Raw genomic sequence first — 22,958 nt, forward strand, 5'->3', positions numbered from 1 at the left:
CCCAAGGCATCCAGAAAAAGTACAAAGTTGTATTTGAAATGTATAGGAGTGGTAACAAGGGAGTTCAAGTCATGCAAACAACACAGATACATTAGTAATAGTCCAAGCTACAGAGCGGGGAGCTCAGGATACAGAATTAATTAACATGTGGAAGACCAAGTCTTGATCTTATTAAAGAGAGCTGTCTAAGTGGCTACATGGGTTATGAAACTGGCACTAATGACGATAAGACCACAAGGAGAAAAGATTTTTCCCCAGACTGAAATGAAGCTGTAATGCAAAATGAATTTGAGAACACTTCCCTTCCTTACTTCAAACTAACAGATGGAATAATCACATTAGGAGATTATTTAAAAAATTAACTGCCTTTTCTCCAAGCAGCATTTAACCTGCTATTCTACTACTGTTACCTTGCTTGTTCCAGGAGGATGACCTGTACAATACATGCTTACGACATCAATAAAAGTGAAAGAGATTTAACCAAATGGCCTTAATTCAAAGTAGAAAATTATTTTGGAGTACAGGAACAAATCAATGTTTCCAGGTTCAGATCTCCTAATATTACTGTGAAACTTACTAAGACAACTATCCAAGCACTGTCAGAATCACTAGTTTTTATTAACTGCCTATTCCATAACAAAGAAAAAAAAAGAATTGATTTGAACAATGTTGAAAAGTTTTCTAAGCAATAACAGAGAAAGCAAACAGTATAGGAAGAAAAGGTCTCATTCAAGACGGGAAATGCAGAGGTCAATCTACAGCTTGTAGGGGATACTGGGATGGTAAGGACTCCTTATGAATCTGGCACATGGAAAAATGAAAAGTCACTAACATATCTTTGTGTGTCAGTCATGTCTAGTAAGTCTCTTGTGCCCCATTCTGGTAACTCACCATACTCTCTGCAAACATACTTGGAAACTGAAACATGTTGCTTCTCGGATGAAAGCTTTTCTCTAGAGATCTAGTCTCTTGACAGAAACCACTAACTTCCATGGTAAATTAAAAAGACAGCTTGGACTTCTAAAGGAGAAAACAGCAAACCTCAGTGCAACCAAAATTAACAGTATAAAAAACCTGTCCATTACCTTAAAAAAAAAAAAAAGCCAAACACTGAACAAGACCCTGATCTCTCCAAGGACAGAGCAATACCTTTTTAGGTACAAACATGTGAAAACTCTGAGCTGGCTCACAACAGACAGAAGCAGCACTTAATCTTCACAGATATTCCACAGCTAGTGGGTTTTCGTTTTGGTTTATTTTAAATTATTATTACGGACTGTATACTGTAATGGATATGCTTGTCCCTGAATAGGACAGTCTTGATTCATGCAAAGGAACAGCTGAGGAAGCCCTGAGGAGGCTTATGTACAGCAAAAGTCTGGGGAAAACAGACATGGAGGGATGTATGCATATGTAGGCCTGCATTTGTGCATGGATAAGTAGGGAAAAAGTTCATGGTTATACAAGGAAAGAAGTCTTCAAGGCAGGATTTTTTTTCCTCCATGTCTGAGAGAAGAAGGAATCAATAACAAGAAGTCTCACATTATTAATTACCAATTTTGACACCATCCTGAGTTAAGAAACAAATCTTATTCTACAGTGTTGCACTTCAATTGTGCCCACGTTCTCAGACACAGTTGTATGAGAATGAGACATATCTTAACAATCAGTATTTTTGGAGACAAAATAAAAAATAAAGTGGTCCTACTGAATTCTCAGAAGAACAGTTCCAGCTGGCAGATGTCCTTGTACATAAAGGTATTCCTCCTACTGGAAAGAGGTTAGTGTGAGCCCTCAAAGGCTCCAGTATTTTGGGGGATAAGGGATATACATGCTGCAACAAGCCTTTTCTTCCCCCACAGAATTACAAAAGAGGACAAGAGTTCATTAAGACCCCATGTGGAAATGGTAATACACCATCGCCTCTCACAGTGCTGACTTGACCAGCCTCAGCTGCTGTATCCATCAGCCTGTTCTGTGCCAGGAGCCCCAGTTAGGCAAAGGCCTAAGTTCTCTGTCCTGGCTTGAGCTTAATTACCATGCCTGCTTACAGCCCTCCGCTCATCTCCAGGATGGACCTCAGACCTGTGCTGTTTGTACCTTTCTCCTGAGTCTTGTCTCCAGCTCATATCCTTTTGATCCTGACTGGAGCCCCTGGATAGACCCAGGCCCTGGGTGATAATTCATCACCCAGGCACATGGTGTGACTCTTAGGAATGTCCTGTGCAAGGCTAACAGTTAGACTTCATGATCCTTGTGTGTCCCTTTCAACTCAGCATATTCTGTGATTTGCCATGTCTGGCACTGCTGGTGGGTCCTACTACCAGCCCCCAGCTTTGCCCACACTGCTCAAGCCCCATGGCACCTGGTTGGGTGTGGGCACTGCCCGTGTGCCTTCTTGTCCTCCCTCATGAAGAAACCCTGCTCATGCTGCCCCCAGACACTGTGCTCAACAGTATCAGACAAACACATTTCAAAAGAGGAAATCACTATTTTTAACAAAGTATTTCTTACTATTTTAAGACTGACTAGTTTGATCCAAACTCACCTCAGTAAAGAGGACTCTCATCTCTCAATAAAGAGCACTGTACCAAAAACTAGTCTTCAAAGTTTTCTCCAGTCTCTACACAGAGAAAACAACTCGGCTCCAACATGGTATTGGTACTGAAAGTTGCCCATAGCCAGACTAGTAAGGCAAATCTGATAAAATTAACACAGTAAATCACAGTGAGTAATATGTACTGTGTCTTGTTTTTCATTGATTACATTTTTGTATTTTCAGAAACTGTGAGTGCTGCTGCCTTTCTAAAGCTATGCTTTAACTGTCAAACCCAGAATAGTAACCAAAAATGTCACCTATGATACACAGGTGGAGAGGCTGCGGAAGAGGAAAGGGGAAGAGAAAGACAGGAAAATACAATAACGTGTAATTCAGGAGAGACAGGAGACAAGGTAATATAATATAGATTGAGATATTAGTTAATTTAGGTGTTTTATGCACCTGACTTGTTTGTTTCAGGCTTTCAGAATGCTTTGGTCTTATCAAGTCATATTTGACTTTATTCTTCATGATATAAATATATATTTTTGTAATTCCTAGTATTTTTTAGATTATCTTATGGTATAAAACACATATTCCATTGACCTGAGAACAGCAATAACTGTTAAGCAAAGCAATTGGTGCTTGTAAACTATCAGGTCCTGAAGAAAAGGTTTTTCTAATGTAACATCTTAAGGAGACGTTAATTGTCTGCAGTTTGATCAATTTGGGAAATAATTGTTTTTTCAAAATCCAGTATGAAAATACATCTGTTCAAAATACATTAAAAAGAATTTTCAAATGATTGCTACTCTCATCAGCCACCTATGTCTAATACCCTACAGTACCCTTATTGTATTAACCTCTCTAATTAGGGTAGCAATAACCCGGTATCAGAAATAGCAATACATTCTGCCATCTTAAATTCACTACTACAAGTCAAAAGACATATGAACAAGACCATAGCTCAATTAGCTTACCACCTTGACAACATTTACAACTAGAAAGATATTAGAACATTAGATTGTGATAAATATTAGTGGAAAAGGAAAATTTATAACATCTGAAACTCAGCTCAGTCATGGTCAAATGTAAAAGAATGCTTTGCTCATTTTTAATCACAAAAAGCATTTTCGTGGGCACAAACAAGATGTCAACAGGAAAGACAATAAGGGAAAGAATTTGGATCACTTAAAGTAACTGCACCAGAAAAGTTCATATCCAGACTTCAAAAACAATCCATGCACAAAAATGCAGTTTAAAAAGTTATTATAATTCAGCAATATGACAAAACGTCACACATATATTTACCAGAAGTCAGAGGAAGAAAAAGTAGCCACACTAAGATTTGAACTGGTATTCTGACCTAAATGGCACACTATGTTTTACAGCAAATTATGAAGGCCACATTACTTAAAGACAAGGAAGTAAGAAAGAAGATAGTAGCAAAACTCTTTTACGAAATGTTTATGAATGTGCTAATCTAAACTCAAAGTGAGCTAAGATCCACCACATTTTTCTTCTCTACACAGTAAGTTTACACCCACCTGGAATGCCTAGAACAATGCATTTTAAATCTTACCATAAGGGAAATTTCTATACAACTTGGAGAAGATACAAAAATCAGAAGAGGACTTGTGTGGGATTTTTTTTGTTCTTGCTGTTTTGTTATTTTTTTTTAGTAAACTGACAAAATGGGATGTTACCAAGTGGAGTTGAGAAAAGGAAAGCATCAAGGTAAAGGAGATTAAAATAGAATTCTTCAAAGTAGGAGTACAGAACAGAAGCTTGTAGTTTTATGGGGAAATGGCTGATTGATATGAGAGAGTAGCTTGTTCAAACAAAGAAACGAGTAAATATATACAGAATATCTCCTGATCTTTAAACATATTAGAAGGGCATGACAGAAGTAACTATATCTAATTTAGCAATCAATACATCTGGGCTGACAATCACGTCAGATGGATCTTAATGACATTTACAGATCTTAATGAGCTACTAACAATATTACGGAACTACCATCTTAGAAATCAAAAGAACACGGGAAAAAAAACCCTCTCTATACTCTTTTCTTCTCATACCCAAATAAACAGGGATTCATTTTCCAGAAATAATATAATTTAATGTCTTTCACTATTCAAAAGTGGTCATCTTGCCTCCTTCTGTGTAGCTTAGGAGTAATACACTAGGCCTGCAGAAAGAGATAAATGGAATTCCTCAGCAGTACTGGATGTTTTATAAGTTTTGAAGACTCTTACCCTGTATTGATGGAAATTATTTCTATCAGTGGATTCTTCCTAATCTTTGGCAAATCCAGCCGTGCTCCCCCCAAACGTTTTCCATTATCCTTTTTCTGACCCAGCAGTCTCACAGAATGACCTTCAAATGAAGCAAAAAAATGCAGTCAACACAAAGAACAAGTTGTTTTGATTTGCTCTTCTTTAGAAGTAGTGTTTATACTTCAAAGATTGAAAATGAGAATGAGATGTAATAATCTATTTCCACCAACTGGAGCATTTAAAAAGAGACACTGACAGGTAAAATACATGATCTTAAAACGAACAAATTATTTCATCCAATTATCTTTTCACACTTGCATTTTCTGTTTTATCCGATTCAAAGGATCTAAGCAGTTTCATTTTCAGATTCTCTAGCAAATATCAACATAGCAGTAATATTTAAATGAATTGTATGACAGGATTAAAATATTTTTCCCTAAAATTTCACTCAAACCTAATTTAGTAGGTAATAAGCAACTAGATACTTTTTTAGCTTGTAATATGGAGAACCAACACATTTCAAAGCTATCTGACCGTGTAAGTCTGAGGGAAAGTGCTGTGAAGCATATCCTGACAACATGTTCATGGCTAAGCTGATTACCAAGATTTGAGCATATTCCTCCCCACACCAAGAGGTCAGAAAACTGCCTCACAACTCCTTTCCTGAAACCAGTAATATTCAGAGAGTAAAATACAAATAATTTCACCAACAGCCTACAACAGTACATCACTCATACCACAACAAGACCTACATTTAAAGAGCACAAATGACAGGGTTTGCTGATATTCAGAAGGAAGAACTAATAATGAAGACTCAAAACAATTGTGTATATTATTGCAACACATAGTGTAAAATGTGCCAAAATTAAAACGTAAGACATACCATTTACTGCACAAAGCCTAGAATAGGCAGATGAGAGGCAGCAAGGGAGAGCTAATGCTTTCCTGAATGGAGTTGGAAAGTAACCACTACTTGCAGGGAAGGAGCAAGAGAAAGCATGTATTTGTTGAAAACTCTTTGATAGCTACAGATACAATCCCTCAAATCTTTCAGAGAAGAAAAATGTCCCCTAAAACAGGAGTGGGGTGAGAGGAATGCATGCAACTATGAAGTACAAGCTGAACTACGTCCACCATAGCAAAGTCTATAACCAAATCAATTAAAACTCGTGTTCAACCAAAGTTCCTAACTTACATTACCAACAGCTATTTACAAAATTAATTCCTTCATCAGCCAAAGCCTTTCTTCACTGCCTGTTGTGAGAAGTCAAAAATTATTTTTTAATAACATAGCATTCATACTCTGAATTGATTTCTGCGTTATGGCAATGACAGCCTGGATAAAAACTACTTCTAGTATACCATCTTTCTCAGGCTTTTTTAAGATACATAAAAATTCTCAATCAAAAACATGATCTAATGAAGAAGTGAGCAGTGACCTGACAGACAGCATAATGGTTAATACCAACAGGAGACATAATGCTTAATACTGATAGGACACATCATAATGTCAACACGAAATAAAAGGCATAACTTCTGCAGTTGCATTTGACAAAAATTTCATTATATCCTGCTGTGAATTTCGTAATATGGTATTTATGCTATTAAAATTTGCTAACTTATTCACTTCTACCTTTTCCTAACAACAATAGCAATATCTTTGTCTCACAATACATTCAGTTATTTCCCAATCTAATGCTTCACTGAGGAGATGCAAGCATGGCACCATTTTATTTACTTGTGTAACAAAAGTGACTGCATTATGTAAAACATAAGAATTAAACTAGAAGCAGAGAACATGCCTTTTTGTATTTATTAATACAGTGGTTTATTTGGTATAAACCAGTTTATCCATTTTTAAAATATTCAACAACATTACTATTTTAAAACTGTATTTGGATTTATGGCTGAAAATACAGTGGAACAATTCACAGTAGTCTTAAAACAATTGAGCTTAACAGCAAATTACCCAAAATTTAAAATTCATACACTTAGAACTGGGGTCAAACCACCATTCTTAAGTTTAAAAAACAAAACAAAACCAACAAACCACAAAACCAACCTGCCACCTCCCCCCCCAAAAGTAACATCTCAGAGCACAGAATCAGTGAGGCTTCACTTCCACACACCCTCACAACTAACAGCCATGTGAGTTACTGCTCTCTAATAGGAATTTAGCTCATGCTCTCCCTCTCTCATACTGGGAGCATTAATCAAACAGGCAAACTTTTTCATGGAACTTCTGAAAAAAAGTGTGTCCTTTAGCCTACAAAACTTGTCATAAGTCTGTTTGAAATTTGTCAAAGGACTAAAAGCTTATAAGGAGGGAGAGAAATGGAAATAATGACATATTTGTACAGGAGGCAAAGGTTTATAATCCATCTCTTCTTAGGAAATCAGGTAAAAAAACCCCAAAGACAAACCACTACTGTAGTCTAAAAAATCTTGTTCAACAGCACTGCTTCTATCTTCTTACAGATCTTTGTCCTTCAGATGCTAAACAAGTTACCATATACATTAGGGAGAAAAAAAACAACAACAACAAACCAACCAACCAGAACCTTAGCACATTCTACACAGCAAACATAGCTCATAGGGAGTATAAGATCCAGCCTATCCTACCTTCAGAAACTTCCTTAATTCAGGAGAGAAATCCCAGCTCTGTGACCATCTCTCATGTGATTCACTAAATGCTAACATCCACCCCAACCCCGCTCCTGAGCTCAGGAAATCTATGGTCTGGCAATCAAATATGGCAGCTTATTCTCACATGAAATACATTTCCCATATTCTTACTTTTCAACATCAGAATGACACTGAAGTTCAAGTTCATATGAGGCTTGCAAGACCTGTGTGGAACTCGGGAACAACAACATCTCTGCACTTTTCAGTCCAGACACCAGAGGCTAAAAAAAACCAGCCCTGGGAGATGACTTTTAGCAGAGAGTTTAAAGCTTCTGAAAAGCAAGCAGCACATGCCCATCCAACTACTGTGACTTCTTTGCAGACACATTCAATTTTTTTATTTTTTTTAAGAAAAAAACCCACTCAGTTACAGTATTTGTGACCTTAAATCCTTTTTCCCCTACTCCATACAAGGACTATTTTGTTTCATTTTAAGTAATCACTAAAGCATCTGTTTACAGAATTGTTGCTATTAATAAAACACAACTTGATAAACACAGAATCATACTTTTTCATATGCTGTAGATCTTTTATTTCCTCATACTTATTTCAAGAAAACTTAAAAATAAGTATTTTGCAATCTTCAATAAGGAAATGGCTAAGTAACATTTTTTATATTGTCTAACCAGCATCAAGCTAACAGAAAAATCTCATTTATAACCTCCTTTCAAAGCTTAGAATGGGGCAAAACACTGCAATTAAGCTTTACTTCCAAAGCATTTTATCTGATTAAGTTACTTCTCTCTGACATTACAGGTTGGATAACTTACCTAAGCAAAACAGGTGTCCCAAACTTAAAAGGAGTCTTTCTTTTTATGTTTGTTTTGTTTCTTTCCTTTTTCTTTCAGTTTTGAAAGAAACATTTCTGAAATCTGAGTTAATCACAAGTCTACCACCATAACGATGAGTGCTCTATCTGAGATATCAAACAAACAAGACACCTTTTTTGATGGCTCACTGGATGATGCAAACTTTGAAACACAGCTTAATGACAAAGAGATCTAGTCAGGTTAGATATGAGAGCCTAAACAGCCTAGGCATATAAACCTCTTCTGCCATAAAAATAAATTTTCTACTTCCACATAGTCTAACTGCAGACAAAATTCCCCTAAGGAAAAAAAATTTAAAAAAAAAAACAGAAAACCCCCACAAACAAACAAACACAAAACAAAAACAAAAAAGAAACCACAAATAACAAACAAAACAAACAAAAAATGGTTTAGGTCATGATTCAGAGCAAATTTTCACTAATTAGTAGGTAATTAATACAGACTACTACACAACAGTACTAACCAAGTCCAGCAAGGACAGTTACAGAGCAGAATCACTCATAGCAAGTGTAAATGAAATCAAGCTAGAAACAATTAAAAATAAATCAGAGCTCTCTAGTTTTCAGAACTGTTTAAAATTAAACTTGTCTTTACATAGAAGTCAGTAGATGTAATTCATATCACTTGGCACTGTCTGGAAAAATGATGAGGTTGGAATGAATTAATCAGGATATTAAATCCTATTGTTAAGTCTAAAAGAGGGCATTAAATGTGTCTAGCTTGATAAATGAGTGTGCAGAATGAAAATATTTTCAAGGCATTTTTTTTTACTTGCTAAAAAGGACATCAAAAAGTAACACAGCATTAATGGCATGTATGTCTTTAATCATGGATGCATGTGCTTCAAGACTGTGATGGAGAATGCCCAATCCTGACATACAAATATATGAAGGGAACAGGTAATAGAATTTCTCTGCCATAAGATCATAACATTAAATGTCCTGTCTACCTCACTCTACCATCAGACCCATCACCTAGAACCACAGAAGCATGCTAATGACATTAGAGCAAACGGATTCAAATTGGACCAGTATTTTCCTAGTTTATTACAAGAATAAGTGGCCTGGATTGTTCATCCTTAGTTAACTTTAACTGACTATCACTGTTGTATCAGATATTAATATAATCAGCTTCACTCTGTCCATAGGCTGGCACCCCTCAATTGCTGCTGGGAAATAGTATCTGGTTGGACAACAGAAGAGGGCATCCATTGAGGATCCCTCCCCATCCCTGCACACCCCGCTGGAGCTACAAGTGTACCTCTGAAACACAACTCCCAGCCAGATGCAGAGTTCTCTTAGCTGTTAACTTCAAAGTTCTGTGCAGATATCTCAAGCACCTCAAAAACATGAGTTTAAAGAAAATCCTCAAAGATGCAGGAAACCCCAGCCTTGGCAGCAAAAATTTCTATTGTTTTCTGCTCGTTCTGTTACCCATTCCTTCCTTTTCCCAGTTACATCATTATGCTTAGAGGTTATTCACCATTTCCTGAAAGACACTTTTTTCCTCACAACACGGCTGCCAATGCACTGTTCTATACTTCCCTGATGTCTCTCACCAACCTGTCCGATCTTCTACAGCATCTTCAGGGAAAAGGATTAAGCACTGTTTCATGTACTCTTGCACACATTTCCTTCCACTGTTATTTGCTTCTAATGAATAGAGAGTTTCCTTTCCTCAAGGCTAGCACTGCTAAAAATGGCACATGGGAGCAGTGTAGCTAAGGAAAGTAAAGTCATATGAAGGGAAAACAAAGTAGTAAATTTCTTCAAAGAAAAACAAAAGGAAGAAGTGTAAAGAAGAAGCAAAAGCAGTGATAAAAACTGAAAGGAGCATCAAGCAAATATAAAAGGCGAAAAGGATTAAAAGTAACAAAAAACAGTCAAAAACACATTAAAGAGAAAAGAGAGTCAAGAAGATCAAAATAAAAATATGTGTAAAGGCAGAAGAGGCAAATCAGCAGCTATTACAAAGTTTTAATAGTGGATTTATTTCCAGAGTTATGCTCTTCTAGCTCTGTAACTACTGGGTAAAACCAACCTTCTAAACAATTGTTTTGGATCTTCTGGCAGGACTAACAGAAAAAAATGCCATCTAAAATAAAAGGATGCAATACAAATTGCCTAACACACTCTACAGCTAAGCCAGGCTGTTATTCATATTTGAGCCCAAACCTCTTTAATTTGGAGGTGCTTTAAATCCAGACTTGGTGAGCTTGTAGAGAACAGGTAGCCTTAGAGCCCATGCCCCGGTCTGTCTCTGATGGAAGAAGCCCACGTGTAGCAAGGGCAGACCATAAGATCCTCTCCCATCTTTTCTCCCTGCCCTGTAGCACAAACAAGCTGTCCCACAGCAGACATGACTGATTTCAAAGGAATTCCTGAACTCCCCAGAGCAATCACAAGCTGCCAGACACACACAAGTGTGAAAAAAAGGACGCTAATTGGTTTAGGACTTTGCTGTGTGGATGCTCCCACCTAAACCAACCCCAGCTGGCCAGCAGCATGTTGGCATCCCTGAGTGTCATCAGTGGGATTTCCTGGCTCAAGTACAGGAAGCAAAGAAAAGCCAAATCTAACTGCAAGGTACCTGGCCTGCTCCTGGCCAAGCAACTAATATAAATTATTCCTCTTCTAGATCAGTGAAGATGGGAATATACTGTAACAGTCAGACTCCTTCAACTGGTTTAGGAAGGAACTGGGTCCACTACAAGACAAGGAATAATTCAGACTAAGGCTATCAGAATTACTGATCTTTCCCTGAGTGGCATGGCACCATGCCTTGGGCCAGGCAACCAGTCTCATCAGAATGCCAGCAGAGGGTGGTATGTTTGACCCAGTCTCTGCAATTCAAATTTTTTCATAAAAAGATTGCCTTCCACCCTCTACCAACTTAAAAAGCTTCACAGAATGTACAGGTATTACTAAGCATACAGCACACATGTTACGAGCTTGAAATGCTGACAACTGCTAAGCACTGCACTTGGAATTAGCATCCAACAATAATATTGTTTCAGAAGACTTCAGAATGTGAGTGTCATACAGGTGACAACAGGAGCTTTTTAAAATTCATTGTATGTTATTTCAAAAACAAGATATTCAGAAGAAAAGCTCTGAGGGTGGCCCAGATTGCTAAAATTCATACATCACTTTCTCTCTATTAAATATACAGTACCTCTTTATTCTTGGTATGTCTTTAATGTATGATTCAATCATAACAATATCTGTAAGCATTAAAACCATACTATACAACAAGTAAAACAGAAAAAGAGAAAACTATTAATGAGGAATTACTGTCCATACAAAAATTTCACCAAGTTAAATGAAGAATATAAGTATTCAAGAAACCCATGAAATGCCCTATAAAGACACTATTCCTTTTTTCAGGATCCAACAGCTTCACCCTACTTATTTTGAGATCATATGATGTTATTGTCTTTCTGCAAGAGTGACTGAATGATACATCTCCTCTGAACTCAAAATGCCGGCTACCATTCTACATCTCAGAATGACAATACTAAGAATTGACTACAGGAAGAGTTCCCCTGACCCTCTGTCCTCACCTCTCTGTGAAGAAATGCATTTGATTATGATCAAAGATTCTGCTCAAAACCTCAGGAGATCCCAGAGAGAAACTTTCAAGGGAAAAGACATTTTGAATCAGATGAAACAGGCTGTGTTCTGAGGAAAGGTAATGCTGAAAGGAGGATTGTCAGAGCCACCTGCAGCAGCTCAAGTAACCTGTCTAATGTTTTGGGGTGTGCAGGTTGAACAAACCAAATTTAGCCTTAGAGCTGAACTTCGCTGAGTTGAACTTAGCACTTTATGCAAAAGCAAGCTTTTATTAAATTCCACTGGTTTAAACAAGGTACTCTTTACATTTACGAGCCACAATGACTCTAACAGAGCTAAACCTAGCTGACTCTAACCAATGTGAACAGGACAGAAAAACGGGGATGCTGTAAGATAGTCATGCGTTGAAAGCATGGAAAAGAGCATATACGGGTCTGGAAGAAAAGGCATCTTTTCTGTGCAAATCACAGGCTCACTTACCGATGAGCAATCACAATTTTGCTACTGAGATTTTCAATCTGTTTCCCCCCAACTGCTTGTTTTCTTCTTCTGTGGCACTATTTATCTCCCATTCAGTTTCTGTGAACTACTTACAAAATGAAGTCACAACAATGACCATCATAACAGAGATAGTCAGCTCTATCGTTTTATAAGCTAAATCAATGAAATCATTACACTGAGAAAAATAACTACAAAACATATCTAAAACTCTGGATCATCTCACACATCTAATAGTCACTGCATGCCCAAAAGCATTTGAACAGGCACAGCAAAAACAGCAATAAACTGTGTTGTAAGAACAGAAACCAATTGATGGCAACAGAAATCTCTTGCCCCAGCAGGTAAGATTTTAATGTTGAGCCACACAATTACTGTTGTTCTATAAAAAGCAATTAAAATCTGTCTTTGCAGAAGCAGTTTCTCCACAACTACTGTATATTCCTCATCATGCTCTACTGTTTTGTTGTTTTTTTTAAAATTACAGTCTACAAAGCTAAACTCCCAGAATTGATACTGGTACAGATAATGGTATTACTATTTTGAACTCATTTCTTCAGTACATTGCACTATTAGTAAGCAGTCAGAAAGGGCAACCGAAATGCAAGCTAGTGCTCTCACTGAAGCATCTGGCTGCACGAAAACACTTTCACTTAAAAGCCATACAGTGGAACACCTTCCAGACAGGTCCTCCATAAGCCAGTGCTTGTTGTCACAGTAGTTCTTAAATAATAGAAGAAAACAAAATGCTACTGGTTTCAGTAGTGACAATCTTTCTACTCATAACACCATTTCCATAAATGACAACAGAAATTTATAATTATTTTTGTTTAAAAAGGAATAACTCCAAAATTTCCAATCCAGGGCCACAGAAAAGGGGCAGGGGGTGACACATACCACATGACTAATACGTACACATGGGTGATGATAAATCTTTTAACCACAGTCATGTCACCAAGTTACTGACACTGTAGCTCTGTATATTGCCTATTGAAAACCTGATTTCAACCCCTCCACTTTTTTTAGTCTGTCAAACACAGACAGCCCCTGGTGTAAGTTCATAGAATCACATAATGTTAAGGAGTTGGAATGGACCTTAAGGATCATCTAGTCCCAAACCCCTGCCATGGGTAGGGGCATGTCCAACTAGACCAGGTTGCTCATGGCCTTATCCAACCTGGTCTTGAACACAGTTTTTCTGGTTAGTACCTTTACTTTTCCACAGTCTCAGTTTAAAAGGCAATTCTGCCTCCTAGAAATAGGGATGTGGCACTGCTCACGGAGTGTGTGGAAGGGGCTGCAGCGGCCTCTGTGAGGAGAGGCAGGGACTGCCAAGCACCAGACACAGCTGGATCCAGCTGGCTCCAAGAGCCCTGCCACAGGGCACAGCTGAGCCCCACAGCCATCAGAGGTGTAAGAAAGGGAAAAATTCTGCCTGGCAGCAAGTAAAAAAAAGTGTGAAGGACAGCCCTGTGAGCCCCAAGGTGAGCGAAGGAGGAGGTGGTGGCCCAAGCACCCCATTAGGTTCCTCTGCAGCCTTTAGAAGAGCCTGTGGAAAGCACATGCTGGAGCAGGGTTTCTGGCAGTAACTACACGTGGCCTGTGGGGGACCCACACTGGAGCAGCCTGTTCCTGAAAGACTGCACCCCCTGCAGAGGACCCACACTGGGCAGTTCTTGGATGACCACATGGGAATGCCCCAGGCTGGAGCAAGGGAACAGTGTGGGGAGGCAGAAGCAGCTGAGAGAAGCTATTAGGGGCTGACCACAGCCCCCATTCCCTGTCCCTCTGCGCCACTCATGGGGGAGGAGATAGAGGAGTCTGGGATGAGAGAGCAAAGCTGAGCCTGGGAAGAAGAGGGGTGGGGGAAGCTAGCTCTCGTTTTCTCCTCTGTTTCTCACCACCCTACTCTATTTTTAATTGGCAATAAATTAAATTAATTTCCCCCAAGTCAAATCTGTTTTCCTCGTGATGGTAACTGGCAAGTGATCTCCCTGTCCTTATCATGACCCAAAACTTAGTCCATCTTATTTTCTCCCCCGCCCTGTTGAGGAGAGGGAGCAAGAGTGGCTGGGTGGGGGTCTGGAAGCCAGCCAAGGTCCCACTACACAGTGAGATAAATAAAACAACCCATCCCAAACTCTCCCCCCCCTTTCTATGTCCTTTCAAATGAGATAGAAACAGAAACAGAGACTCAATGAGGCCACTACCCTCCCTCTCACCCTCCTGAAGCTGCACTTTGGCACAAACAGTCAGTTTCCTGACTGGGAGCCAAATGATACTTTTCCTCAAATAGGAACTCCTGACTCTTCCAATTTTTATTCTTCATTTGGCCTGTCATCAGCTTGTTAAGTCAACGCTACTCTTCCCACAATTACAGAAATTGAAAAGAGACTATCTACTGTAATCAGCAGATTATAGTGAAATCAAAAACCATACACAAATATTTAATATGCTGGCATTCAAATACATACATATATACACATACTCACTCAGGTTGATAATCCAGTATACATTCTACATGTTACCTTATATATAATATAGGTACCATTTATCTATTCATTCTCATACAGACAGACACTGCAACTATCAGCAATCCATAATTACTAACCACATGAAGACAATTTAACAGTTTAGTAAATACTGGTTAATGTTTAAACTGGGAATGGATGTGCAACTTCACCAGACAGGTCAACGTGACTGAAATCAAGAAAGGTTATGTTAAGTATAAAAGGCTCAACCCTGAAGTAATTTCCTTTGGTTGTTTTTTATAATCAGGTCTAATGGCCCATTGTAAAACTATGTTTTACAGACACAATGTGGACTAAACTCAATTCAACCTGTGTCCTTCATCTCCCTAAGGCCTAAGCTAAAAGGAGACTGTACACAAATGCTCTGGTTCCATGCCTTCCACCCCCCCAAAGCTTTAATAACATGGGATTTGAGAGCATGTCTAGAAAGGAAAGGGGAAGACCCATATCTCTGAAGACCTAAATTCAAAGCCAAGAAAACAGGAATTTCTGCATTAAGCAGTTAACATTGCTTCTTTAAAATACCAAACAAATATATTATCTTGCCTACTGTAAACTGTTTATAGCCAAGCTTGTACACACACAGTGGTTTTTCTTTAAAGACAGCTTTTAGAGTGGTTAATAAAATGCTGACTTGAGCAATCACCGTAAAGATATTCTGTGGTTCCCATGAGACAAATCTTCAGCTTATTAGAGCATACTATAGAGACTGATCAGCCCAAACAGCTTTTTCGCTCTGCACAGAAATTTTAGTAAATAATGGAACATACATCAATTATAACCCTGTTTTCTCATAGCTCACCAACACCACAGCTCCTTAGCAATACTTTCCTAACATACTACATCATCATAACACATAACTGGAAAACTAAGTACATGAGTGGGAATTGGTGCCCCAATGTTGTAAAAACTGCTGTAATCCAGTCTTAAAATCTGGGTGATGTGCAGATGAAGCAAGGTTTACTAAACTGTTAAATCAGAACCTTGCATGATGAAATCATTCTGTTAATCAGGAACACACACTGGCTACACAATTGTGCCTGTCACTTAGTTCTGAGACTGAGATTGAATAAATTTGTCTAGCTACTCACAGGCAGTACAGAGGTTTCAGATTATAAATTACAATGTGATATGAAAAGTACTTGAAGATGCCTCTAGTTAAAATACATCTTGGGACACAGTAAAATATTAATTAGATATGACCTGCATACAAATACTGCACTGCTATTAAAGACTGCTTCTGGAAGTGACAGTTTATCTGACAATTTACTTGATAATTAGGATATTTCAAAGATTCAATTCCAGACCTGTGATAAAAGTCAGGATGACATAAAAATGAGAAATCCCTGAGTCTCTTAAAAATTCTGTCTCTCTTTTGGTTGTTAATGCAATAACAAACATGCACATCCTTTTTCATTTTCTGACAAGGAAGGATAAAAAAAAGACAAAGTCACATAAAAAGTGTTTATCATAATTATCTCAATGGAGAGTTGGGAACTCTTTACACAGATGAGGTAAAGACCACCACAAAGATGTACTTCTTGAAACTATCTCTTGACCCAGCAGAATGACACTGTTTTTAACAGGTTTTCCTGACAATGCCCTCAAGACTAAGAAATAAAGCTAGAAGAAACCCATTCATGTTTCATATAAAGAGCTCTAAATAATTCCAAGAAATCAGTTTTGTTTGGGAGTACAGTAAGCTTTCAACCAAATCCAACAGGGAAGCCATTTTCATGAAAAACTAAAAAGACGACTAATAGGAAAATAAAAAGTAAGGGAAAACATTCTTTCTACAAAGTTTCCCTTTTTGTAAACCATGCACTACAAAATTCAAGCATCCAAGAAAAAAACCCCTAAGGTACCCCTTAAGAAATGGGAACCCAGGGAAAGCCAGACTTTTAGACTTAATACTGGCAACAGGGTAACCACTTTGGAATCTGGACAGAAAATCCAGACAACTCAGTTAGGCTGACCAATCTAGAGAGACAGCTGCCCTACAGAGTGCAGACACTACAAAGTTCACACTTATTCAATTTAAATACTCAGTCAAAACATTTTTTAAACTTTCAATATATAATATTTTTTAAGCTTTCAATATATACATGGCCACATTACAGGAGTATACCACCCTGGCAAACTTCAGATTTTCCCTAATAAAAAAAAAAAAAAAAAGTGAAGAAAACTGTGTCATTCAGCTGTGACCAATATCCAACTTAAAACTCACTGCTCTAAGCTGGCTCTGAATTTGGAATTTGTATTTAATCCTCTGTCCCACATCACCTCCATCTCCTGAACCCATTAGTGTCTTCAGAAGCTGTTACTAATGATGTAGACTCATAAAGACAGAGGGTTACATTTCATTTGGTTTTACATTAATTTAATCTTCTACCATGTATGTATTTTATATTATAAAATATTCTTAATCAACAATCCTGTTATCTACAGCATTTTACTTCACTCGGATAATGAAAGTTCATGATTAGACTCTTTCCATAAAACAGTAAAAAAGAGATTCACATTCTTCTCCATTAGTAGATGATTCCCAAATACATAAATTAATGCCTCTTCTTTAAATAATTTTAAATTAAAGAAATATAAGTAAAACCTCATATTTTTATTGTTGACTCTTATAAAAGTAAGCCATTATCATATGCTATGACCTCTGTGAATTTGTTGATTTCCTTTCCTGTAGTTTTATTGTCACAGATGGATTACAGCTCAAAGTGACCTCTGGAGATCATCTTTTCCAACCCCCTCACTCAAGTAGAGCCACTTAGAGCCAGATCCCCATGACTATACCCAGACAGTTTTTCGATACATCCAGAATAGTACCTCCCTTGGTAATCTGAGCCAATGCTCAGTCATCCTCACAGTCAAAAAGTGCTTCCTAGTGTTCAGAGGGAACCTCCCATGTTTCAGGTTGTGCCTATTGCCTCTGGTCCTGTCACTGGCCACCACTGAAAAGAATCTGCCTCCATCCTCTTTGCACCCTCTCATCAGGTATTTATGTACATTCGTATGATCCCCCCCAAGCCTTCTCTTCTCCAGGATGAACATCCCCAGTGTTCTCAGGCTCTTCTTAGAGGAGAAAGGCCTCAGTCTCTTAACCATATCTGTTGGATTCTCTCCAATATGTCCATGTCTCTCTCATACTGGGGAGCCATTTTTGTTCATTTTTTTCCAATAAAACTTCAGAAATCCTGTGTTCCACTACCTTTTGGGAAATCTCTGATGGAATTGGCACTATGTATGGAATTCAACAGTCCACTTTCTCCTTTTAATTCAAATTACTTTTAGTTAGCTAGAAAGGAACCAAAATCTTTCCAAAAAATCATGCTCTTTGAAGTTTCAATGTTTTTCAGTGTGTCTATGAACCTTATTTTCTAGAACTGTATCAATGTTTAAAATGCAATCCAAAAATCCACTCTGTGAAAATTATTATTTTAACAGCTACTCTAGTTATTTATAATCTTTATATTTATATAATATTCAGTCACAACAACCTGAGTAATTATGTTATCAAAACGCAGTAATATCTGGAGTCAGTATAAATATTACAAAGCCCATTTTTGTAAAGGGAGGGCATGCTGACCTAGGATATCGTCTTACTCCCTTAGGAATAAATAAATTTCAGGAAAGAAACAGATAGGGATCTGAAATACTGTGATGTTGTAAAAATCATGAAGCATCCTCATTTCCAACACATTGTCATAAATACCATTATGTTCCTGGGAAAACAATTTGGCTTGTTAAATAACAAACATGAATATGTTGAATGTATTTCTTCTTTGTTTGTATGGTACAGTAGGTTTTACCCAAAAAATCAAATGACATTAATTAAGGACAAACTTGAAGAAGTTTTGGTTGGGAGTACATAAGAGTACAGGTTTCACTTATGAAAACATTCAAAGCAACATGAATCTCAAGGCCTTCAAGCCACAAGCTCTAGAAGCCTTACACCACACTACACAATTTCTTGATAGCAGTTTTTTTTTTCCATTTACAATTTTTTACTGCTCTAAATCTGTTGTAGTTCAAAAACATCATACTCCAGCATTAAAGTTACAGACAATGTCTTGTGGACTAGACATTTGTTTATATTGAAAGTACAGCCAATTAAACTAAACCTTGTAATTTAAAGCTTCATGGAACAGTAATTTTTATGGCCTGATAAGTAATGGAGACAAACTTAGGTAACCCAGAAAGACCCAGACAAATATATTTATTTAATAGCAAATGTTTACTAGTCAGGCTGTAGAAACAATACTCTTTTTTCTTCCTTCACTGCAAAGTACTAAGAGTACACACACATGAACACAGCCAGAGAGGAACACAATTACAAAGGACATTAAAGCAGAAGATAATTTATCTGTCCTGCTGAGGAAAGTTTAGGGAAGTAAGCCAAAATATCGGAAAAGAAGAAAACACCAGAGAACTAAACAAAAGAAAGTAGACATATAACACTGAATTAAGATAGTGCAGGAGCTTTATACAATACTCTACACCCACCTACACTGGTGCAACTTAAAATGATTCTTGAAGTCTCCCCTTGATCCTCTACCTATGAATCCACAGAGCTCCTGACAGAAAACATCCCCGAAATTATCACTTACACAAAGCATACATGACAAAGTATAGCACTGTAAAAACATTTTAGCTAGAGAAGAAAGCAAGCATTAGGTTGATAAAGAACATACCAGCAGCACTTCTGCTAGCTAACATGGTTCAGGCTAGCTGCAATTATTTCAAGTGTGATGCTTACCTTTAATAGTTTCTTCCACAACTTCTACTACACGATCTATCTGCTGAACCTAAAAAAGTCAGAAGGCAAAAATCTAAGTGGTCAACAAATGGACATACTTTTATATAAACTCTTCTTTAAAAAAGTGTGTCCTTCTGGACTAAGGGGAAGTAAAGAGTTTTGGGACATGCTTTTAGCCAGGTTTTTTTCTGTGCACCTTGGTCCATCTGCCAAAAGTAACTTTAAAACTCACCATCTAATTTAAACCAAATTTTTTCCTCAAAAATAACAAGGTCTTATAATTTTGGCAAAAATCATCAAATCACTAGACAAGAGTGACCTAAGAAAAGAGTTCAGGCCTTAACTGCTGTTCATGATCTGTGAAAGGCAGTGGTCACCCTCAAACAGACCCTAAGTGCTCCCTCACCCCACCCTCCACAGCAAAATAGGAGATGGTAGAGAACATAACAAGAAGCTAAGAATATTGTCAGGGCAGACTACAGGGCAGAAAATCAAGGAAATACTGCAGGGGAAAGACACTGGCACATGGGAAGAAATTTAAAAGTACTGTGGTGAAGTTTAAGGGAACAAGATATTCTCCCGAACTTAATGCAGGCACTGTTTGGAAATGGAAGGAAACGCCCTCATGCTTTTAATAAGACCAAATAATACTTAATGACCATGGCATAGCACCTGCAGCAAAGACAACAAATTTATGTTTTAGTGTTACACTTGCCAATATTCATCCATAATGAGATAAATAATTAAATTATTTCTTATTAGATACATTAGTCTTTATTTAAAGTCAATGGAAAACATGCTGTAGAGGTTTTGGTATATAGAGTAAAAGGAATCAGAATTAACACTGCAAAATTAAACACTCAAAAATTCTTGAAGTTGAGATTCTTCCTACAGCTTTCATCCAAACCACCTATTCTATGTAATGTCTACCATAAATGTGTATAGATGTTTACATACAGTAAAGGAAAGCTTCACATTTAAATTAGTTTATAATTTTCCCACAATAATCCTTTTTAAACACTGTTTCTCTAAGCTGTACATTATATGAACTAGATTTAGCATGATTTTTGCCATCTTGTCCTTGGAGTTTTTTACTGGTTTGTTTCCAAAACAAGCAGAAAAGCACAATTGCAGAGGCTTCAAGAGCAGAACCTGGTCTGCAACAAGGAGCCTGGAACTTGGATCTCTAGTATCAAAGCCATTAAGTCTCTGTGCCCTAAACCACTGAGTTTGTCATTTTCTGTAAACACGTCTGCTCAATCTTCTCTATTTCACATTTATTTTACAATCAGTCTAATAGAAGGTAAAAAATAAATCTCATCTGTAGCTGGAGTCTGATCTAGGGTTCCCAACTCAAGTCAGCAGGAGTCAGTTCCTCCCCTTGTTTGGGTGTTGGATCAAGTCCATCTAAAAGTACTTTTTCTTTTTTTTTTTTCAACTTTTTGAAATAAAGCCTTTTTAAAACACAAATGTCTGCCACTTCAGATTTCTGAATACAGTATATTACTTACGAATTCTAGAAATTAAATTATTGCTAATATTTGCATTTTAATAATCTTATTAAAAGATAAATATATTTAAACAATTTTCTGAAATACAAGCATTCATATTATAGACATACATATGCATATTCACATACTTGTGTACATACCCCTTTCAGATATAGCTTTAAAACTTATGACTCAAAAAACTTAACATATAGACTTTCTACTTAATGTTTTAAAAATAAATTTAAAAATGCCACTTGAAAACAGAAGTGCACACACTTACAACTACAAATATAGACAGAGAACAAAGTTTGTGCCAAATACATTGCCTAAAATATTACTGCTACATATCTCAATACTAGACTGTTTAAGTTCATAATAATTTTAATCCTTTAAAATATGAGAAACCTGGTTTATAACCAAGTTTATAACCTCAGCCACCTATGATTACTTTCTATGTTGCACATCTGGGGAATTTTTGCATTGCTCTAAACCCCCTGTTAAATAAAGATTAAAAAAAAAGTCCTCAACCACTATATTGCATTTTCATTTTATTGGATAAATTAAATTATTCTCAATATGCTTGTCAAGAAGATGGCTCATGTAAGTAATTAAAATTACAGGTCTAAGAGATAATGAGATCTGCACCTAGAAATGGATGTTTGTTCTGCCTTACTTGTTATTTTCCACATTAAGTATTTTTCATCTCAAATGACTGGATATTGTTTGCCTAAAGTCCCAAGTGGTCAAGAATAATATGTGGAATGCTTCCAGTCTGTATTGATGAAGATAAAAGTATTTAAGTAGATCTGAGGTGAATCTGGTGCGGAAAGAGGGAAGGGTTTAGTGGATTCTTATTTGAAAAAAAAGAGAGGAAAAAAGAAAAAGAAAAAAAAAATCCAAGTCATGGTAATTAAGTTTTCTTGGGTATACAAAGCTCTGCAGTATTCTTTTCCTCACATCTCGCTAACCTTATAGAAAATTCTGGAGTGGTGTCAAAGGCATCTGTAAACTCGAGCGAGACCCAATAATGTCTCCACCAGGCATCAAGAAGCCCATGAAGTTCAGAAACTTAAAGGTTCTTAATGGTGTACAAACAGAAAAGACACCATTCCTCAACGTTTCTTTGCAGCACATCTCAATAAACCAAACCCCCAGGACTGCTGGATGTAGTCAGTGCACCGCACCTGGCTCCACAGAACTTGTGAGATCATGTTTCTAGCACAGGTAAGTGTCATAGAATCATAGAATCAGCTGGGTTGGAAGGGACCTCCGAGATCATCAAGTCCAACTCTTGATCCACTGCCGCTGCGGTTACTAGATCATGGCGCTAAGTGCCACATCCAGTCTCATCTTAAAAACCTCCAGGGACGGAGAATCCACCACTTCCCTGGGCAGCCCATTCCAATGTCTGATCACCCTTTCTGTAAAGAAATCTTTGTAATATCTAACCTAAACCTCCCCTGGCACAACTTGAGACCATGCCCTCTTGTCTTGCTGATAGCTGCCTGGGAGAAGAGACCAACCCCCACCTGGCTACAACCTCCTTTCAGGGAGTTGTAGAGAGTGAGGAGGTCTCCCCTGAGCCTCCTCTTCTCCAGGCTGAACAGCCCCAGCTCCCCCAGCCTCTCCTCATAGGACTTGTGCTTGAGTCCCTTCACCAGCCTAGTTGCTCTCCTCTGGACCTGCTCCAGGACCTCAATATCCTTCCTGAAGTACACGGTGGACTTAATGTCCATTACAAATGGGTCTCCATTAGGACCTGAATACAA

At 37.6% G+C, this 22,958-nt stretch overlaps 1 protein-coding gene across 1 annotated transcript in view; it reads right to left on the reverse strand.

Annotated features, from left to right (window-relative positions):
- Positions 1-22,958, reverse strand: part of CDKAL1 (CDK5 regulatory subunit associated protein 1 like 1) — a 412,746-nt gene that overhangs the window by 253,334 nt on the left and 136,454 nt on the right. Inside the window, exons 7-8 of the mRNA XM_027676037.1 lie at positions 19,700-19,748; positions 4,798-4,918 (exon numbers count right to left, since the gene is read on the reverse strand). Coding sequence (XP_027531838.1) covers positions 4,798-4,918; positions 19,700-19,748 — 170 coding nt within the window. The remainder of the gene's footprint in view (positions 1-4,797; positions 4,919-19,699; positions 19,749-22,958) is intronic.

The sequence above is a fragment of the Neopelma chrysocephalum genome, unplaced genomic scaffold, assembly GCF_003984885.1.
Source record: "Neopelma chrysocephalum unplaced genomic scaffold, ASM398488v2 Primary Assembly neopelma1_26, whole genome shotgun sequence".
Taxonomy (NCBI): domain Eukaryota; kingdom Metazoa; phylum Chordata; class Aves; order Passeriformes; family Pipridae; genus Neopelma; species Neopelma chrysocephalum.